Below are 13,893 nucleotides of genomic sequence, written 5' to 3' on the forward strand. Positions count from 1 at the left end.
TAAATAATTACAAGAACGAGAGATTTGGGATGACCAACCTAAATCTGAGCATAATTAGGAGGAACACAGTCTGGAAATTGAAGCACTTGGCATGTGCAACAATTCTTATATCATAAGACTAATTAAATATTTAAAAGCCAAAATACTCGCACTATTTGAAGAAAAATAACCTGCCACAAAAGGGTCGCTAACTTTGCAGATAATTAGCAAGGGTTATGGGGGGAAGAATATCACAGATTGGCTCCAAGGTTCCTTTGCAAGGTCATATCTTATTATGCTGTATCTTTTATATGTTCTGGTAACAAGTTTCTTGCTAATTTAATCTAACTAGGGCATCCCATAGCGATTTCCCATTTCCCTTGTTAAAAATGTGATCATTTCTCTATGTGCAAACTGCAGTAGGTGAACATTTTTATACATAATTGCTCCTAATTGATACAGGTCAAATATTTTTTTTAATTATTCAAGAGGAAGTTTTGAAATTACAAACACAATATTGATGTTTAAAGACCAGTTAGTTTTTTTTTTTAAATTTTGGAATTAGGCTTTTCTCTCCACTGTATAGTGAGACCTGGTGACCCAGTGAATTCAACCTGGTCTCAGTGGCCTGCTTGTACATAAATAAGGCTTACTGTCTTACTAAAACTAACCTACATTTATGTTGAGTGTGCAATTCTACAAATGAGAGTTGTGCTAGATTAATAAGACCCTGAGTGAGTCAAACCTAATTTGCATTAAACTGACGCAAAGGTCCAGTCAAATTGCAAGGAATTATCAAAGTGCCTGAAATATCAGAAGTTGTATTAACAAATAACCATTGTAACTTGCTTATATTAGTAAATAAGGGGGATTTGGGGGGCAATTTTAAGATCTGTATAAATTAACTTGTAGAATAAATTTATGCATAGTTTCATAATTTATGGTACAATATATATTACTCAGAGAATCATTAAAACGAGTAGGAAGCAGTCTTAAGTTGTAAAACTTTTAACTACATTATGAAAATGGTAAATGCCAGCCTATGGATAAAGAAGAATTACAGGGTTGCAGAAATGAGCATAAAATAATTTTTACTATCATCCAGTGCTTTTTATCTTTGTGTGTTCATTACAGTACTATGTATGAGAGGGAGAAATTGGGGTTAGTTTATTTTTTCCCCCTTCCTTACATTTTTTGTATTTTGTACTATAGTGTTGTATGTTAGAAATTAATATTAGAATGTAATTTGACTACATTAGCACCAAATCCTCTTCTGAAATCTGCATAGCTTCCAAAAGACAATGCCTGTTCGTAAAACGGTGCTGTTTTTTGTGAGAATCCTGGTAAGCATTAGCCTGAATATTTGCATATGCACGCCCAAGTAGAGGTATTACTCTAAAAAACTGGCTTACTTGCCCCATTACCCAGAGGAAAAGAGTTGGGAAAAAAGATGGGGAGAAAAATCATCCAGTACCTGTGGGGAAGGACAAATGAGGATAATCTGTGTCACTTACTCAAATACTTTGATAATACTTAGCTTACATAACTAGATAAGCACACCTGTGTGTTATTTCCTCCTTTTCAGTGGTGAAATGGTTTACTTGAGTGCTTTGTACGGAGCACCCCAAAGCATCTGCTTACGCTTAGGTTTGTCCTTTACCATATTTACACTGCCGTTCTCCCTATGCTGTGCCCTCACTTGCAACAAATAAAGTAAAATCAACATGTCTGTGTTTTTATTCCAGCTCCCCCACCCCAGCCAGAAATGCAGCGGAAATCCTATTTAGTACGGAGCTGATTTCTTCTTCATGCTGTCACACTTCCCTTTTTTTGTTTGCATGCACAGCTAGAATTCATTGCAAGAATTGAGCCCAGTAAAATAAGAGAGGTGGTCTATTTAAGATAATTCTTTGTCTGAGGACTAGAGACGATTTTTTTTTATGTTAGATTTATAAGTAACACCTAAAATTACTATACGTGAAAGATATTAAAGAAAAAGGAATTATTTTATTTTGTGTTCTTTCTATACCTGACTACACTTCGTGTATAATTAGTTTCACTGTATCTCCTGTATAGAGCATAGCCAATTAGATCATCAGTGTCCCCTGTTTTTAATAGGTCTTTTCCACAGCAATAAGGGAGAGAGAAACATTTTTTAAAAATAGGAAAATGTGTTTGTAAAACCACATAATCGGCAGAGAAACTAGGGACAGATGAAATACCTGAAAATCTTTTAACTCATGTTTTAATTGACTTGATATCAAGTTTATGGGGTTCCTATAGTACTGGCATTCACGTCAATAAACAAAGCATTAAAATAGAAATGAATTGTGGCAAGAGTAATCTATCTGATAAATTATCTGTGAGTAATTAAGAATAGTTTGAAGTTTCCCCTTTCAAACATTTGGCTGCTTTGAACTTGAAAACATGAATACTAAAAAGCAGCTAGATCAACGCATTAAAAATTATTAAAAGTGTGAGGTTGAAATCAAGAAAAACTAGGCTTATTTCATCATACAAAAATAATATGCATCTATTGATATTGAATCAGAGGAGATAATCCTGTGAAGGAGATTGTGGGAGATGCACTTTTTCTTGTAATTTAACAAATTTGAATGTTTATCCTTCAAAGCAATCGTTAAATCTTAACAGTTTTAATCCTGAGAATCCTATAAGATTACAATGCAATAGGCAACATATATTACTTATGAATTATGACTTCATATTTATTTGACAAATGGGAACGTTACTATGGAACATCTCATTTTGCCATATTAATTACACAGCATTTAGCTTCCTAATGTTATGTTGACTTAGTAATTAGTAAAACTCAACAAATCATCAATATTATATTTTTCTCAACCCAGTAGTGTCAGAATTGTGGATAGTAATAAACTGTCTCAAAAAAAAACAAAAAACCCAACCCTGAAAAAATGTATTCTTTCAAATGTTTTTTTCATTCAGACCAGCCAAGGAGTGATGTAAATTGTGAGACCAGCAATGTGAGTCTGCAAACCAGTTTCTGGACTACCTTAATAATGGTTTAAGAGTCAGAAAGATCTCTAACATTTAAGCAAATTGCTAAGGGCCAAATTCTGTTCTCATATATGCACATCCATCTCCCATTTTTCTTCTGATTGTTAAAACCAACATCAAAGCAGGTCGATTTCTGGTTTCCCTTTGAGCTGAGTAAAGTGGGTGCTATTTTCCTTTAAAGGAATAATCTTAGGGTTACTATCTTGCAAACAAAGTCCTATACACACTAGTAAGAAAATTGCCAGTGAGGCATACTTTACTTTTAAAAAGCCAGGTATGCAGTCGCATATCAGTCTGCCAGAGGGTTGTGCTTTGCAGGCAGGGGGAAATGTTCGCCCTCTCTGCATGTGTTGACTGTTGTATTGTTACGATTTCTATAGCAACATTGATGTTGCAACAATGACTGCCGCACACCTCTTCAAACCTGAGCTCAAGGGCCAAAGCTAATATTGGTTCTTTAGGGCTCTCTATCTTGACAATTTCTCTTTTGGGATTAGGATAAGATCAGTTTACTAACTGTTTAGGTATCATATCTAGCATGTAGTAAAGTATTAGTCATAGCCTGTAGTAAAGTATATGTATTTTTAAAAAGTTGGATCCCAGGAATAAAATGTTCGTGCTACTTTATGTACGTGTTGTCTATGTAACTTTCTAAGGCTAAATTAGAAAAAAAACCTAGCACTTAAATTGTGCTTGACATCTTCAGAGATGTTTGACAGTCCTGCAAAGACTTATCTTCCTCCATAACTTTACTCACCGAGAGTCATCCCAGTGACTGCATATAGAGCCTTGACTGCAATAGGACTACTTCTAGTGTGTAAAGTTAATCATGTGCATAAGTTTTTGCAGGATCGGGGCTTTAATTAATTTCTGTTATCCCCACATCCCTGACAACTCATTTAAATTGATATCCCCATTTTACGCTGAGGATACTAAAGCAGTGTGGATAAGTGACCTGTTGAAGACACAAAAGCAGTAGTTGTCAGAGCTGAAATTAGAATTTGGGAGTTGCTGACTTGAGTCAGATTCTCAAAGTATTAGTCAATGCCTCTTCCCATGTAAAGTAATGCTAATGCTTATATTTGAATTTGAATTTTTTCAAAAACATTGTGTACATACATGTAATTTACATATTAATATTGGGAAAGTTAGCACAACTATTGTGCATGTGAAAATGCAAGTGCCTGATATAACGTGCTTTACCCCGATATAACGCGGTCCTTGGGAGCCAAAAAATCTCACTGCCTTATAGGTAAGACTGTGTTATATCGGGTTTGGTCCCGTACGGCGTACCAGCAAAAGCCGGTATGGTGTGCCAGACTGGACTGGCTTCCCCGGTGGTGATTTAAAGAGCAGGTGCTCCAGCCACTGCGGGGAGCCCCGGGCCCTTTAAATCACTGCCGGAGCTCTGGCAGCGGGTCTCGGGCAGGGATTTAAAGGGCCCGGGGCTCCCCATAGCAGCTGGAGCCTCTGGCCCTTTAAATCACCACCTGAGCCCACGGCTGCCAGAGCCCCGGCGGGGATTTTAAGGGCCCAGTGCTCCAGCTGCTATGGGGAGCCACGGGCCCCTTAAATCACCCCCGGAGCTCTGGCAGCGGGGCTCGGGTGGCGCTTTAAAGGGCCCGGGCCCCCCCGCTACTTTACCGCGTTATATCTGAATTCGTGTTTTATTGGGTCGCGTTCTATCAGGGTAGAGGTGTATCTCAATTGCAGGCCCATCAGGAGTACCTCTCAAGGTAGGATCTGGGTCTGCACTAATTTTTCTATTTAAAAGGATGTTGTTGCACTGCAACATGTGGGATATATCTCTGCTTTGGCCATAACACATCCATCAACCCCATCCAGTCTGCCTTACCTGAGGCACAAGGGGTGGGGAAATGAGCAGGAGCAGCATGTGAAGCAGCTAGTGCTACAACTCAGTCTGCTTTCATCCCTCAAGTGGACGCAAACAGGCTGCTGTAGGCAGTATGCAGGAGCATATTACCATGAAAGACAGAGTCCTATAAAGTATTTAATCAATTTGTCATCAGATTGAGGCACAAAGAAATCTGATTTTCAGTTTCAAAAACATTTTAAAAATAGTTTTATTCCTTTATCTATTTGTCAATTAATGGTTTTGTATGCTTGTGTCTTCTGTATACTGATAATGATTGCTCAGTATTACATATTTACTTCATGAAAAATTGTGTTCACAAAAATATCTAGAATTAAGACTACATGGACAAAAATATTCTGATAACCTCAGAGTTTTGACCAGAACTTTTGTCCTCTTTGACATGCCACTGATTTTTTTTATGGTACATTATTATACTTGTTAGATTATATGCTCAATACACAAAGCTTTGGAAAGAGAAGTTGATAAATGGGAATTATTTCCTATATCTATGCAAGAAACCACTAAAAGGAACCTTATAGATTATATTTAAATACGACCTCCCCCTTATTCAAGCTGTGTGAGCCATCTAATATTAAAGTCATGCCAGTGTATGACTTCCCAAATTTCAGTACTACTTCAGTTTTCCAGTTCTGCCATGATATACTGAGCTTTTCATTTTAATGCTGGAGTATTTGTTCAAGTCCTCAGATTTTGCATTTTTAATCTTCCTTAGAACAGTGGTGAATAATGGCCCCTGGCAGGAGATAATGAAATTTTCTTAATTTATATTTTCAAGCAGAAACCTCAATTGAAAATGGCATTCTATGGCCTGGAGACATAGCTCTAGTGCATGTTTCAGGGGAACTGTAATAATAATGCAATGCCAACAGTGACGGGGAATGATAGGACATTGAAGAAGTAATTTAAGGAAGAAAAGAGAATGTACGAAAGCTTTATTGTAGCATATCTAATGATCTGCTGAAGATTCCCAATGGCTTTTGGAGCATGACAGAAGAAACTAATGTTATCTTGCCAAAACAGAAGCCCCTGCTTAATCAGCAGAATAAGACTATTGATTAAAACACCTCACACAATACATTACACAAGGAATCTCATCTCCATACTTTGCACTTGGTAAAGTATAATAACGAGCATAAGATAATCAAAAGAAGAGCAGAAGCAATTTGTTGGGAATTATACAAGTCAAGATTAGAGTTTAAATGCAAACAAATTAGCATGGAAAGTACGGCTGTCTTTAAAGCTGAACACATGAAGGTAACCTATAGTACACAGAGAGATTTGTGGTGGGTAAAAATACTTGATGCAGCCATACTGCTACTTGTTTCATTTACCATTTTCTCTCACTTTCATCTGATGTGTGAAGGGGCCATTCCTACATTTGTACAATCATCCTCCTGAGGTGAATAGAGTTCAACATTGTTCTGTAACTGTTAATTTAACTCTGTTTGATTTCAGATTACCGTAAGTGACATCTCTGCATTATGAAAATTTAACCTTTTCATTCATACTAAAATGATAGAGAAAAGGCAGTGGCAGAGTACACAATTACACCTTAACATTATATTTCAGCAGGCTAGCATACTACTTACATTTCCCCTGGAAAATTCTTGCCTTTGTTAACATAACGGGCTAGGTAGTCATTCCTTCAGCACTGCAGTTAATCTCTGCTTAACTAGCTTTTCTAATTTAATTCATATACTAGTCTTTACAAATCAGTTATCACTGCGTTGATATAAAGTCTTGCACAAATCAGGTTTATTTGCTTTTAAGTGACCAATTCATTGTATCATAAGTCTTTGTAAATATTGTGGGTGCCTTAAATGTTACTGTTAATCCTTAATTATTTAGCTTGACAGTCTCTGGAGGCTAAAATTAATTTTTCTTGGTAATTATTAATATTTTATATACATTTTTATGTTGAAATTTTTAAAGGGTGTTATTCCTGTTCACTGGAAAAAACCTGAAATGTTCAGAAAGGAGTGAGATTCAGGGCCTTTTAAAAGTGTTTTTCTTTTAAATGCTTTTCTCAGAAAACTAGAAAATAATTAAAGAGCGCCATCCTTAATTCCTGATATAACATCTTGCTTATTCTTGTACAAGTTAATAAAATGAAATAATAAAATAACAGTGAACTCCAGATCCCTAGGAAATCAGTGGAAGGTGCAGGTGAGTCATGCAGCCTAGGAATCAGACTCTTAAGAGTCTTAAGGATGCATAGTATCTCCCCTCTTTGTTCTCATAGTGGTGTATTTAACAAAGATAAAAAAGCGAGAACTGCGTATAAAAGTGGTGTTTAGCAGAAATTAGTCTCTGTGCTCAGATGATGCTACGCTGAGGGCTTGCTGCAATGACAGCACCAAGTGATGATGCTACCTGAGCTGATGGGAGAACTTCTCCCATCGGTGTAGGTACTTCACCTCCTCAAGAGGTCGTAGCTGTGTTGAAGGGAGAATCCCTCCTGTCAACATAGCACTGGGGGTTGGGTCTGTATAACTGTCACTCAGGGGTGTGGAAAATTCATGTAAGTTGGTAGTGTAGACCAAGACTCAGACAGTCTAGGCCTGTTAATTTTTAAGGGATCTTCCAATATAAAGTCCTAATGTGTTTTTAAAAATTAAGATTTTGGGATATGTAAGAAATCAGAGAATTCACAAATTAGCGTCTGAAAAATATGTAAGGGAACTATAAATGTAGGTGGACCCAGAACACTCAAGTACTCCCACATTCCAGGAAATTATACAAATTTAATGACTTGCCTATAGCTAGAACAATTTTAAAATAGATTTGGATAGATGGACCAAGCTAACAATATGCTGGTTAGAAAAGACGACATCATTTACAACGAATGTACTTCAAGTTAATTATTAATGACACTCGTTCTCTAATGGTGTCTGATACATTTTTACCAATTGGCAGTACCTTTATTTCCATATTTATTTGAGGTTGGAAATCCCCGTGAGCTAGCAGCTTTCAGAATAGGGTTTCTCTGTCTCAACAGGATGGCAGGTGACGGAGAAGAGAGCAAGACAGAGAGATTTGGTTGCACAGCTTCCAATAGTGTAATAGAATTTGGCTGTGTATCATACACTCGATTCTCATGGCATCTCAGAATGATGAAGTAGTAATTAGAGTGGTGACTATGTACATTTGGTATTCCTTTTTCTACTTCCCCAGTCCCTCACACAATGCATAAGAGAACAGGAAGGCCCTAATTTGGAGAGTGCATGGAGGGCCGAAGGCACCTACACTGTATGTTCTCCAGCATTGATTCATAACAGTATATTTCCTCTCGGTAGCTCTCTATACAGAGCCTCAGCTCTGTGTGGCTCAGTGACCAACAGGGATTGGGTATGAGTTGGGATAAGCCACACTTTGTAACATGTCTCCACACAATGTATGTTGTAGTTTGTGAAAGATAGTGCATTGCATTGCCCCTTTGAGCAGCTGTAGGTAGTACTATGTGGTTTTCACTCAGAGAATCAGGATGCATGTTGGATGGGCAGGCAGCCTTCAGTAGCATGGCAGGTGTGGGGGGGGAGGAAAGGGAGGGCAGCACAAAAGCAACAAGGGGTCTCCACATAGCTTCGTGAGGTGTTCTCATGGTTCAACAGAACATGCAAGAAATCCTGGCCATCCCCCAATCCTGTGCACAACCACCAGCTTCCTGGTATTCAGAGGAAAATGTACTACTAGTGAAGCCACACTAGTGAAGTCAGTAGAGTCCTGGCTTGTGGGTTTACTTGGCAAGGAAAAAAGATTGCTCACTGTGACACACACAGTTCTGCACTACTATTTGATGGCATAGTCCTCAAATAAGAAAAGTAAGTTCCCGTGATTTCTTAAGTTATACTTGCTTTACCAATTTAGAGATATTATGAATTAAAGAACAGAAGGATCTCACGCCTGTTTGTAGTGGATAGCTGTGGAAAAGCATTGACACAAGATGGATTACCTTAACTTGGGACCTGGTATTCAGGAGTGTGGGAACTCATAGTAATAGAGAAGTTGATACACAGCTGGAGTCAAAGGCTAGACTATTGTTTTAAGTTCTGGCTTTCTGGCAACAAAATGGCAAATGAAATTTAATGTGGATAAATGTAAAGTAATGCACATTGGAAAAAATAACCCCAACTATACATACAATACGATGGGGGCTAATTTAGCTACAACTAATCAGGAAAGAGATCTTGGAATCATCGTGGATAGTTCTCTGAAGATGTCCATGCAGTGTGCAGCGGCGGTCAAAAAAGCGAACAGGATGTTAGGAACTATTAAAAAAGGGATAGAGAATAAGACGGAGAATATCTTATTGCCCTTATATAAATCCATGGTACGCCCACATCTTGAATACTGCATACAGATGTGATCTCCTCATCTCAAAAAAGATATACTGACACAGAAGGGCAACTAAAATGATTAGGGGTTTGGAACAGGTCCCATATGAGGAGAGATTAAAGAGGCTAGGACTTTTCAGCTTGGAAAAGAGGAGACTAAGGGGGGATATGATAGAGGTATATAAAACATGAGTGGTGTGGAGAAAGTGAATAAGGAAAAGTTATTTACTTGTTCCCATAATATAAGAACTAGGGGCCACCAAATGAAATTAATGGATAGCAGGTTTAAAACAAATAAAAGGAAGTTCTTCTTCACACAGTGCACAGTCAACCTGTGGCACTCCTTGCCTGAGGAGGTTGTGAAGGCTAGGACTATAACAGGCTTTAAAAGAGAACTAGATAAATTCATGGAGGCTAAGTCCATTAATAACTATTAGCCAGGATGGGTAAGGAATGGTGTCCCTAGCCTCTGTTTGTCAGAGGGTGGAGATGGATGGCAGGAAAGAGATCACTTGATCATTACTTGTTAGGTTCACTCCGTCTGGGGCACCTGGCATTGGCCACTGTCAGCAGACAGGATACTGGGCTGGATGGACCTTTGGTCTGAGCCAGTATGGCCTTTCTTATATTCTTTATTCAGTTTGCTAACAAACAAAACTCACCCATGAGAAGATGAGCCAAGCTCTTCTCTTTTTAGTCACTAAACTGTCTGACCTTTTACTTTCCTGTTTCTTTTCATAGGACACTTAAGATGTTTTTCTTTATTTCTTAAGTTTTGCATAGCTCTGGTGAAGCTATCAGATGATGTTGCATTTCAAATGCCAACCTAATATCTCTTCTATATTTTTAAAACTGAACAACAGTCTAAAACGGTTGCCAGTTTTAACCATTACTATTTTTTGTACAAAATAATGTAAAAAGCAGTTGTTCCTGTCTACCATGGAAGCTTTTGTGCAACGTTCTATCTAATGGCACAATCAGTAGGTTTCTAAAGTGATCCCTTAACTGTTTTAATAAAGAGCTTTTTTTTCCCCTTGGCGGATATTTCAGTTTAAACAACTCTCTGATGATTCAGCAGTTTTAACTGTTATTTTAAAATATCCTCATCAGGTCATTCTTTGCAGTGACTTCTCCTACTTCCTATAATCCAACAGAGAAATAGCCATGTTTGCAATGGGAAGTTTAGTAATACATTGATAGTTCCTTAATTTTCATGAGTGTGAAAGTTCATGTTCTTGATCTGTAGTAACCCCTCAAACCAAAATCAGAGCTCTCTTTTGGTACAGAAAACAAACATTCAGCAGCATGTACATGTCTAAAGATCAAGGGAATTGGTTCTGGCATAAGCAAAGTCATGTCAAAACTATTCATATTGATTACTTCACGTTATTTTAATATGCAAACATCTCACATCAAAACAATACTCCATATTGATTTATTACATGTTTTATTGAGTATCGGTATGGAGCCAATGGGATAGTTACCTCAGTCAAAGGGGAGGAGTTTTAATATTTGGAGTAACATTGACTCCCAGATCTAAGGGTATGAAGCTTGAACTGAAATATTATCTTGACACTTTATTTATGGATGTTAACTGATCTAATATTAATTATTTCTGTTTCCTTATTGATTGGATTGCCCAAGTATGAAAGGAGTCTGCTCTGTATTACACTATTTTGGTATAAAATTGCAAACTAAAATCTCATTTTAAATTAATTAGCTTACTTCTTATTCCACTTACAGGTGCAACAACCGAACACAGTGTATAGTAGTTACTGGGTCAGATGTGTTTCCTGATCCTTGTCCTGGAACGTACAAATATCTTGAAGTTCAGTATGAATGTGTTCCTTACAGTAAGTATAAACTTTTTTTGTTCTTGTTCACTTCCTCCAGCCTTCACGCTTAATGCTGGAGCACTACTACATGCAAAAGAAGCATATGTCTATGGCCTACAGAACCATTATGCATGCAGAGCACTTACAGACTAGGGCCTCCAATTAGCTTCACGAAGTGTGGAAGGAAGCCATAGTGTGATGCTGGCCAAGTGTCTGTCTGTGTTCTTAAGTGTTTGGCTTTTAAGGCTACTGTTTTTCAAGAAACAAACTTGAATTAGCTATTCAGTAGGCTAGATAGAAATTTGTTCTTTTGCCCAGTACCAGTTGCTGACAAATTGGTTTGGCTCACAGTTTTCTAAAGAAGGAATTGACTTCAATTTTAATCATTATCAACTTGAAAGGCTACCTGCTGTGTGGTTACTTTGGGTGCATGACAGAACCCACTACAGAGGTATCGGAGGCAAGTGTCTCAGTTATTAAATTTTGAAAGAAAGCTTTGTGCTTTCAGGTTCAGGAGCACATTCACAACTGCACATGAATTCAAAATTAATAATTTATCATTAAATTGATAAAATATCTCTTAATATCACATAGGAAAAAGGAATAGACATTCATCTTTAACATAAATAAAACAATTTGTTTTATGACTGGAAATAATCTTTCAAAAAGAATATTTTAAAATTTAATACTTAGAATGAAAAATCAGTAGTCCGTGGCACTACAGCAGTTTTGCACAATGTTCTTTCTAAAGCCAGAATTCAGTAGTATTTAAAATTATAATGAAAATTGTTTTTTTAAACTGAAGAGTATTTGAGTTTTTAAAAGTTCTGCTAATTCAACACTTTCAACTGTTTTCATTTCCTCTTAAGGTCACTCTTTGGAGTGACTTCTCCGTCTTCCTTTAATCCAGCAAAGAAATGGCCATGCTTACAGTGTGAAGTTTAGCAATACAGTGATTGATCCATAAATTGTTCCAGTTGTTAAGGTTAATGTTCTTGATCTCAAACCAAACTTTCATTTGGACAGGAAACAAAGCTTATCTCAGATACAAAAAACTCTCAAGTAGCAGAAGATACACATCGGAAACACAAGGGAATGAGTTCTGGCACAAGTAAAGCCATGTCAAAACTGTCCATATTGGTTTTTGCACATTATTTTGAAATGCAAACTTCTTAAATCAAAACAGCGCTCTATATTGCTTCACTACATTAGCTTTATTCAGCATCCATTAAAGGCCAAACACAAATCACCTTTTGTTTTCATCCCTGCTGTGTATTTCTGTGTCATTGTGAAATGGATGCTTTATGATTTTTTTCTATACCCTTTGTAGGTTGGACGCCTATTTTGTACACTACTCCTTGGCACTGTTCCTCCCGTGTGCAATATTGGTGACCCGTTGTAACCTTTCTTCTTGTCCCACTTTTGAGGAGTTATGTTTTGTCCCGATCTAACCAATATTATTTTATTTAATTAAAGTCACTTTTACTTTAGCACAATTTCTGTTCCCAAATTCCTAGAAAAAGGGCATTGCATCTTATTCCAAAGCATGAGGTCAATCAAAAGCCAAGAGGTTATTTTTTCCGTGGAGCCAGTTCCAGTAGGCCAATCTATAGAGAAAAGTATTATGCAAATATTATCAAACTTTAAAACAATTTTCTATGCTGTTTTAGGGAGACATGTGTGGATATATTCTACTGATTGGGTATTCCTATCTACAGAGACTTTTTCTTTTTCAGTTATCAGAAGTATAGTGCCACAATGCAGCCGTACGCTGATCTCTAACTTGTAGCCATTCTGTTCCTTAAAATGTTTGCTTTGTTTAATTCCATTGACGCCCCCCGTCAATTATTCTGTGTTAGTGTAACTGTGGACTCGGATATAGATATATATATTTTTTTCAAAGTGAATGTTAGAAAGTTGTAACTTCAGCTTGCACAGTGGTAACACCAGGAGTAGTTACAACGTTGTCTCAGGAATTATCCTATTGGCAACCCCCAGAAGGTTTGATGAATCAGTCCAGATAAGCTTTACCATTCTAGTGCTTATCCTAATCTTGTGACGTCTCACTATCCCTTCCCATTTTTTTCTCTTCCCTCTTACTACTTCCCAACATCTATCCCTATATTTCCAAAACTACTTCTCTCTGATGCCCAACAAAAATGCATTTATCAGTTCTAGTGTTCTCTCCCTACTGGGGTGTGTGTGACTGCTCTATATGAATCTTCAGTGCTCTGGGCCCTTTGTGGCACTTAAAAACACAGTGCTGACATGTAGAATGCCTGAAATCCCAAGGTTTGCAAATTGCAGTTGGCCCACCATAAGAGTTCGACTCATGTTAGAGCCCCTAGGAAGGATTTCAGAAAGGTCGTCTAAGCCTTTTGGAGGTCTAGGTGAGGGACAGGGGTGGCTCAATGTTTTTTGCTGTCCCAAGCATGGCAGGCAGGCAGGCGGCATGCCTGCAGGAGGTCCGCTGGTCACACGGATTTGGCGGCGCGCCTGCAGGAGGTCCGCTGGTCACACGGATTTTGCAGCGCACCTGCGGGTGGTCCGTTGGTCACACGGATTCGGCGGCGTCCCTGCAGGAGGTCCGCCGGTGCCGCGCGATTGGCATCCCCACCGCCGAATTGCCGCCGAAGCTGCGGGACAGGCGGACCTCCCGCAGGCGCACCGCCGAAAGCCGCCTGCCTGCCACCCTCACAGCAACCGGCAGGCTGCCCCCCACGGCTTGCCACCCCAGGCACGCGCTTGCTGCGCTGGTGCCTGGAGCCGCCCCTGGTGTGGGAAGAGGTTACTGATCCCTACATTTCAACCG

General features: G+C 38.4%; 1 protein-coding gene across 10 annotated transcripts in view; it reads left to right on the top strand.

Moving 5' to 3' along the window:
- ADGRL2 (adhesion G protein-coupled receptor L2) overlaps positions 1-13,893 on the top strand; it is a 190,962-nt gene that overhangs the window by 118,940 nt on the left and 58,129 nt on the right. For all 10 annotated transcript variants that reach the window (XM_045026939.1, XM_045026940.1, XM_045026943.1 and 7 more), the window contains exon 4: positions 10,990-11,099. In XM_045026939.1, the coding sequence (XP_044882874.1) occupies positions 10,990-11,099 (110 nt within the window). The remainder of the gene's footprint in view (positions 1-10,989; positions 11,100-13,893) is intronic.

Source organism: Mauremys mutica, chromosome 8 (assembly GCF_020497125.1).
Source record: "Mauremys mutica isolate MM-2020 ecotype Southern chromosome 8, ASM2049712v1, whole genome shotgun sequence".
NCBI lineage: Eukaryota > Metazoa > Chordata > Testudines > Geoemydidae > Mauremys > Mauremys mutica.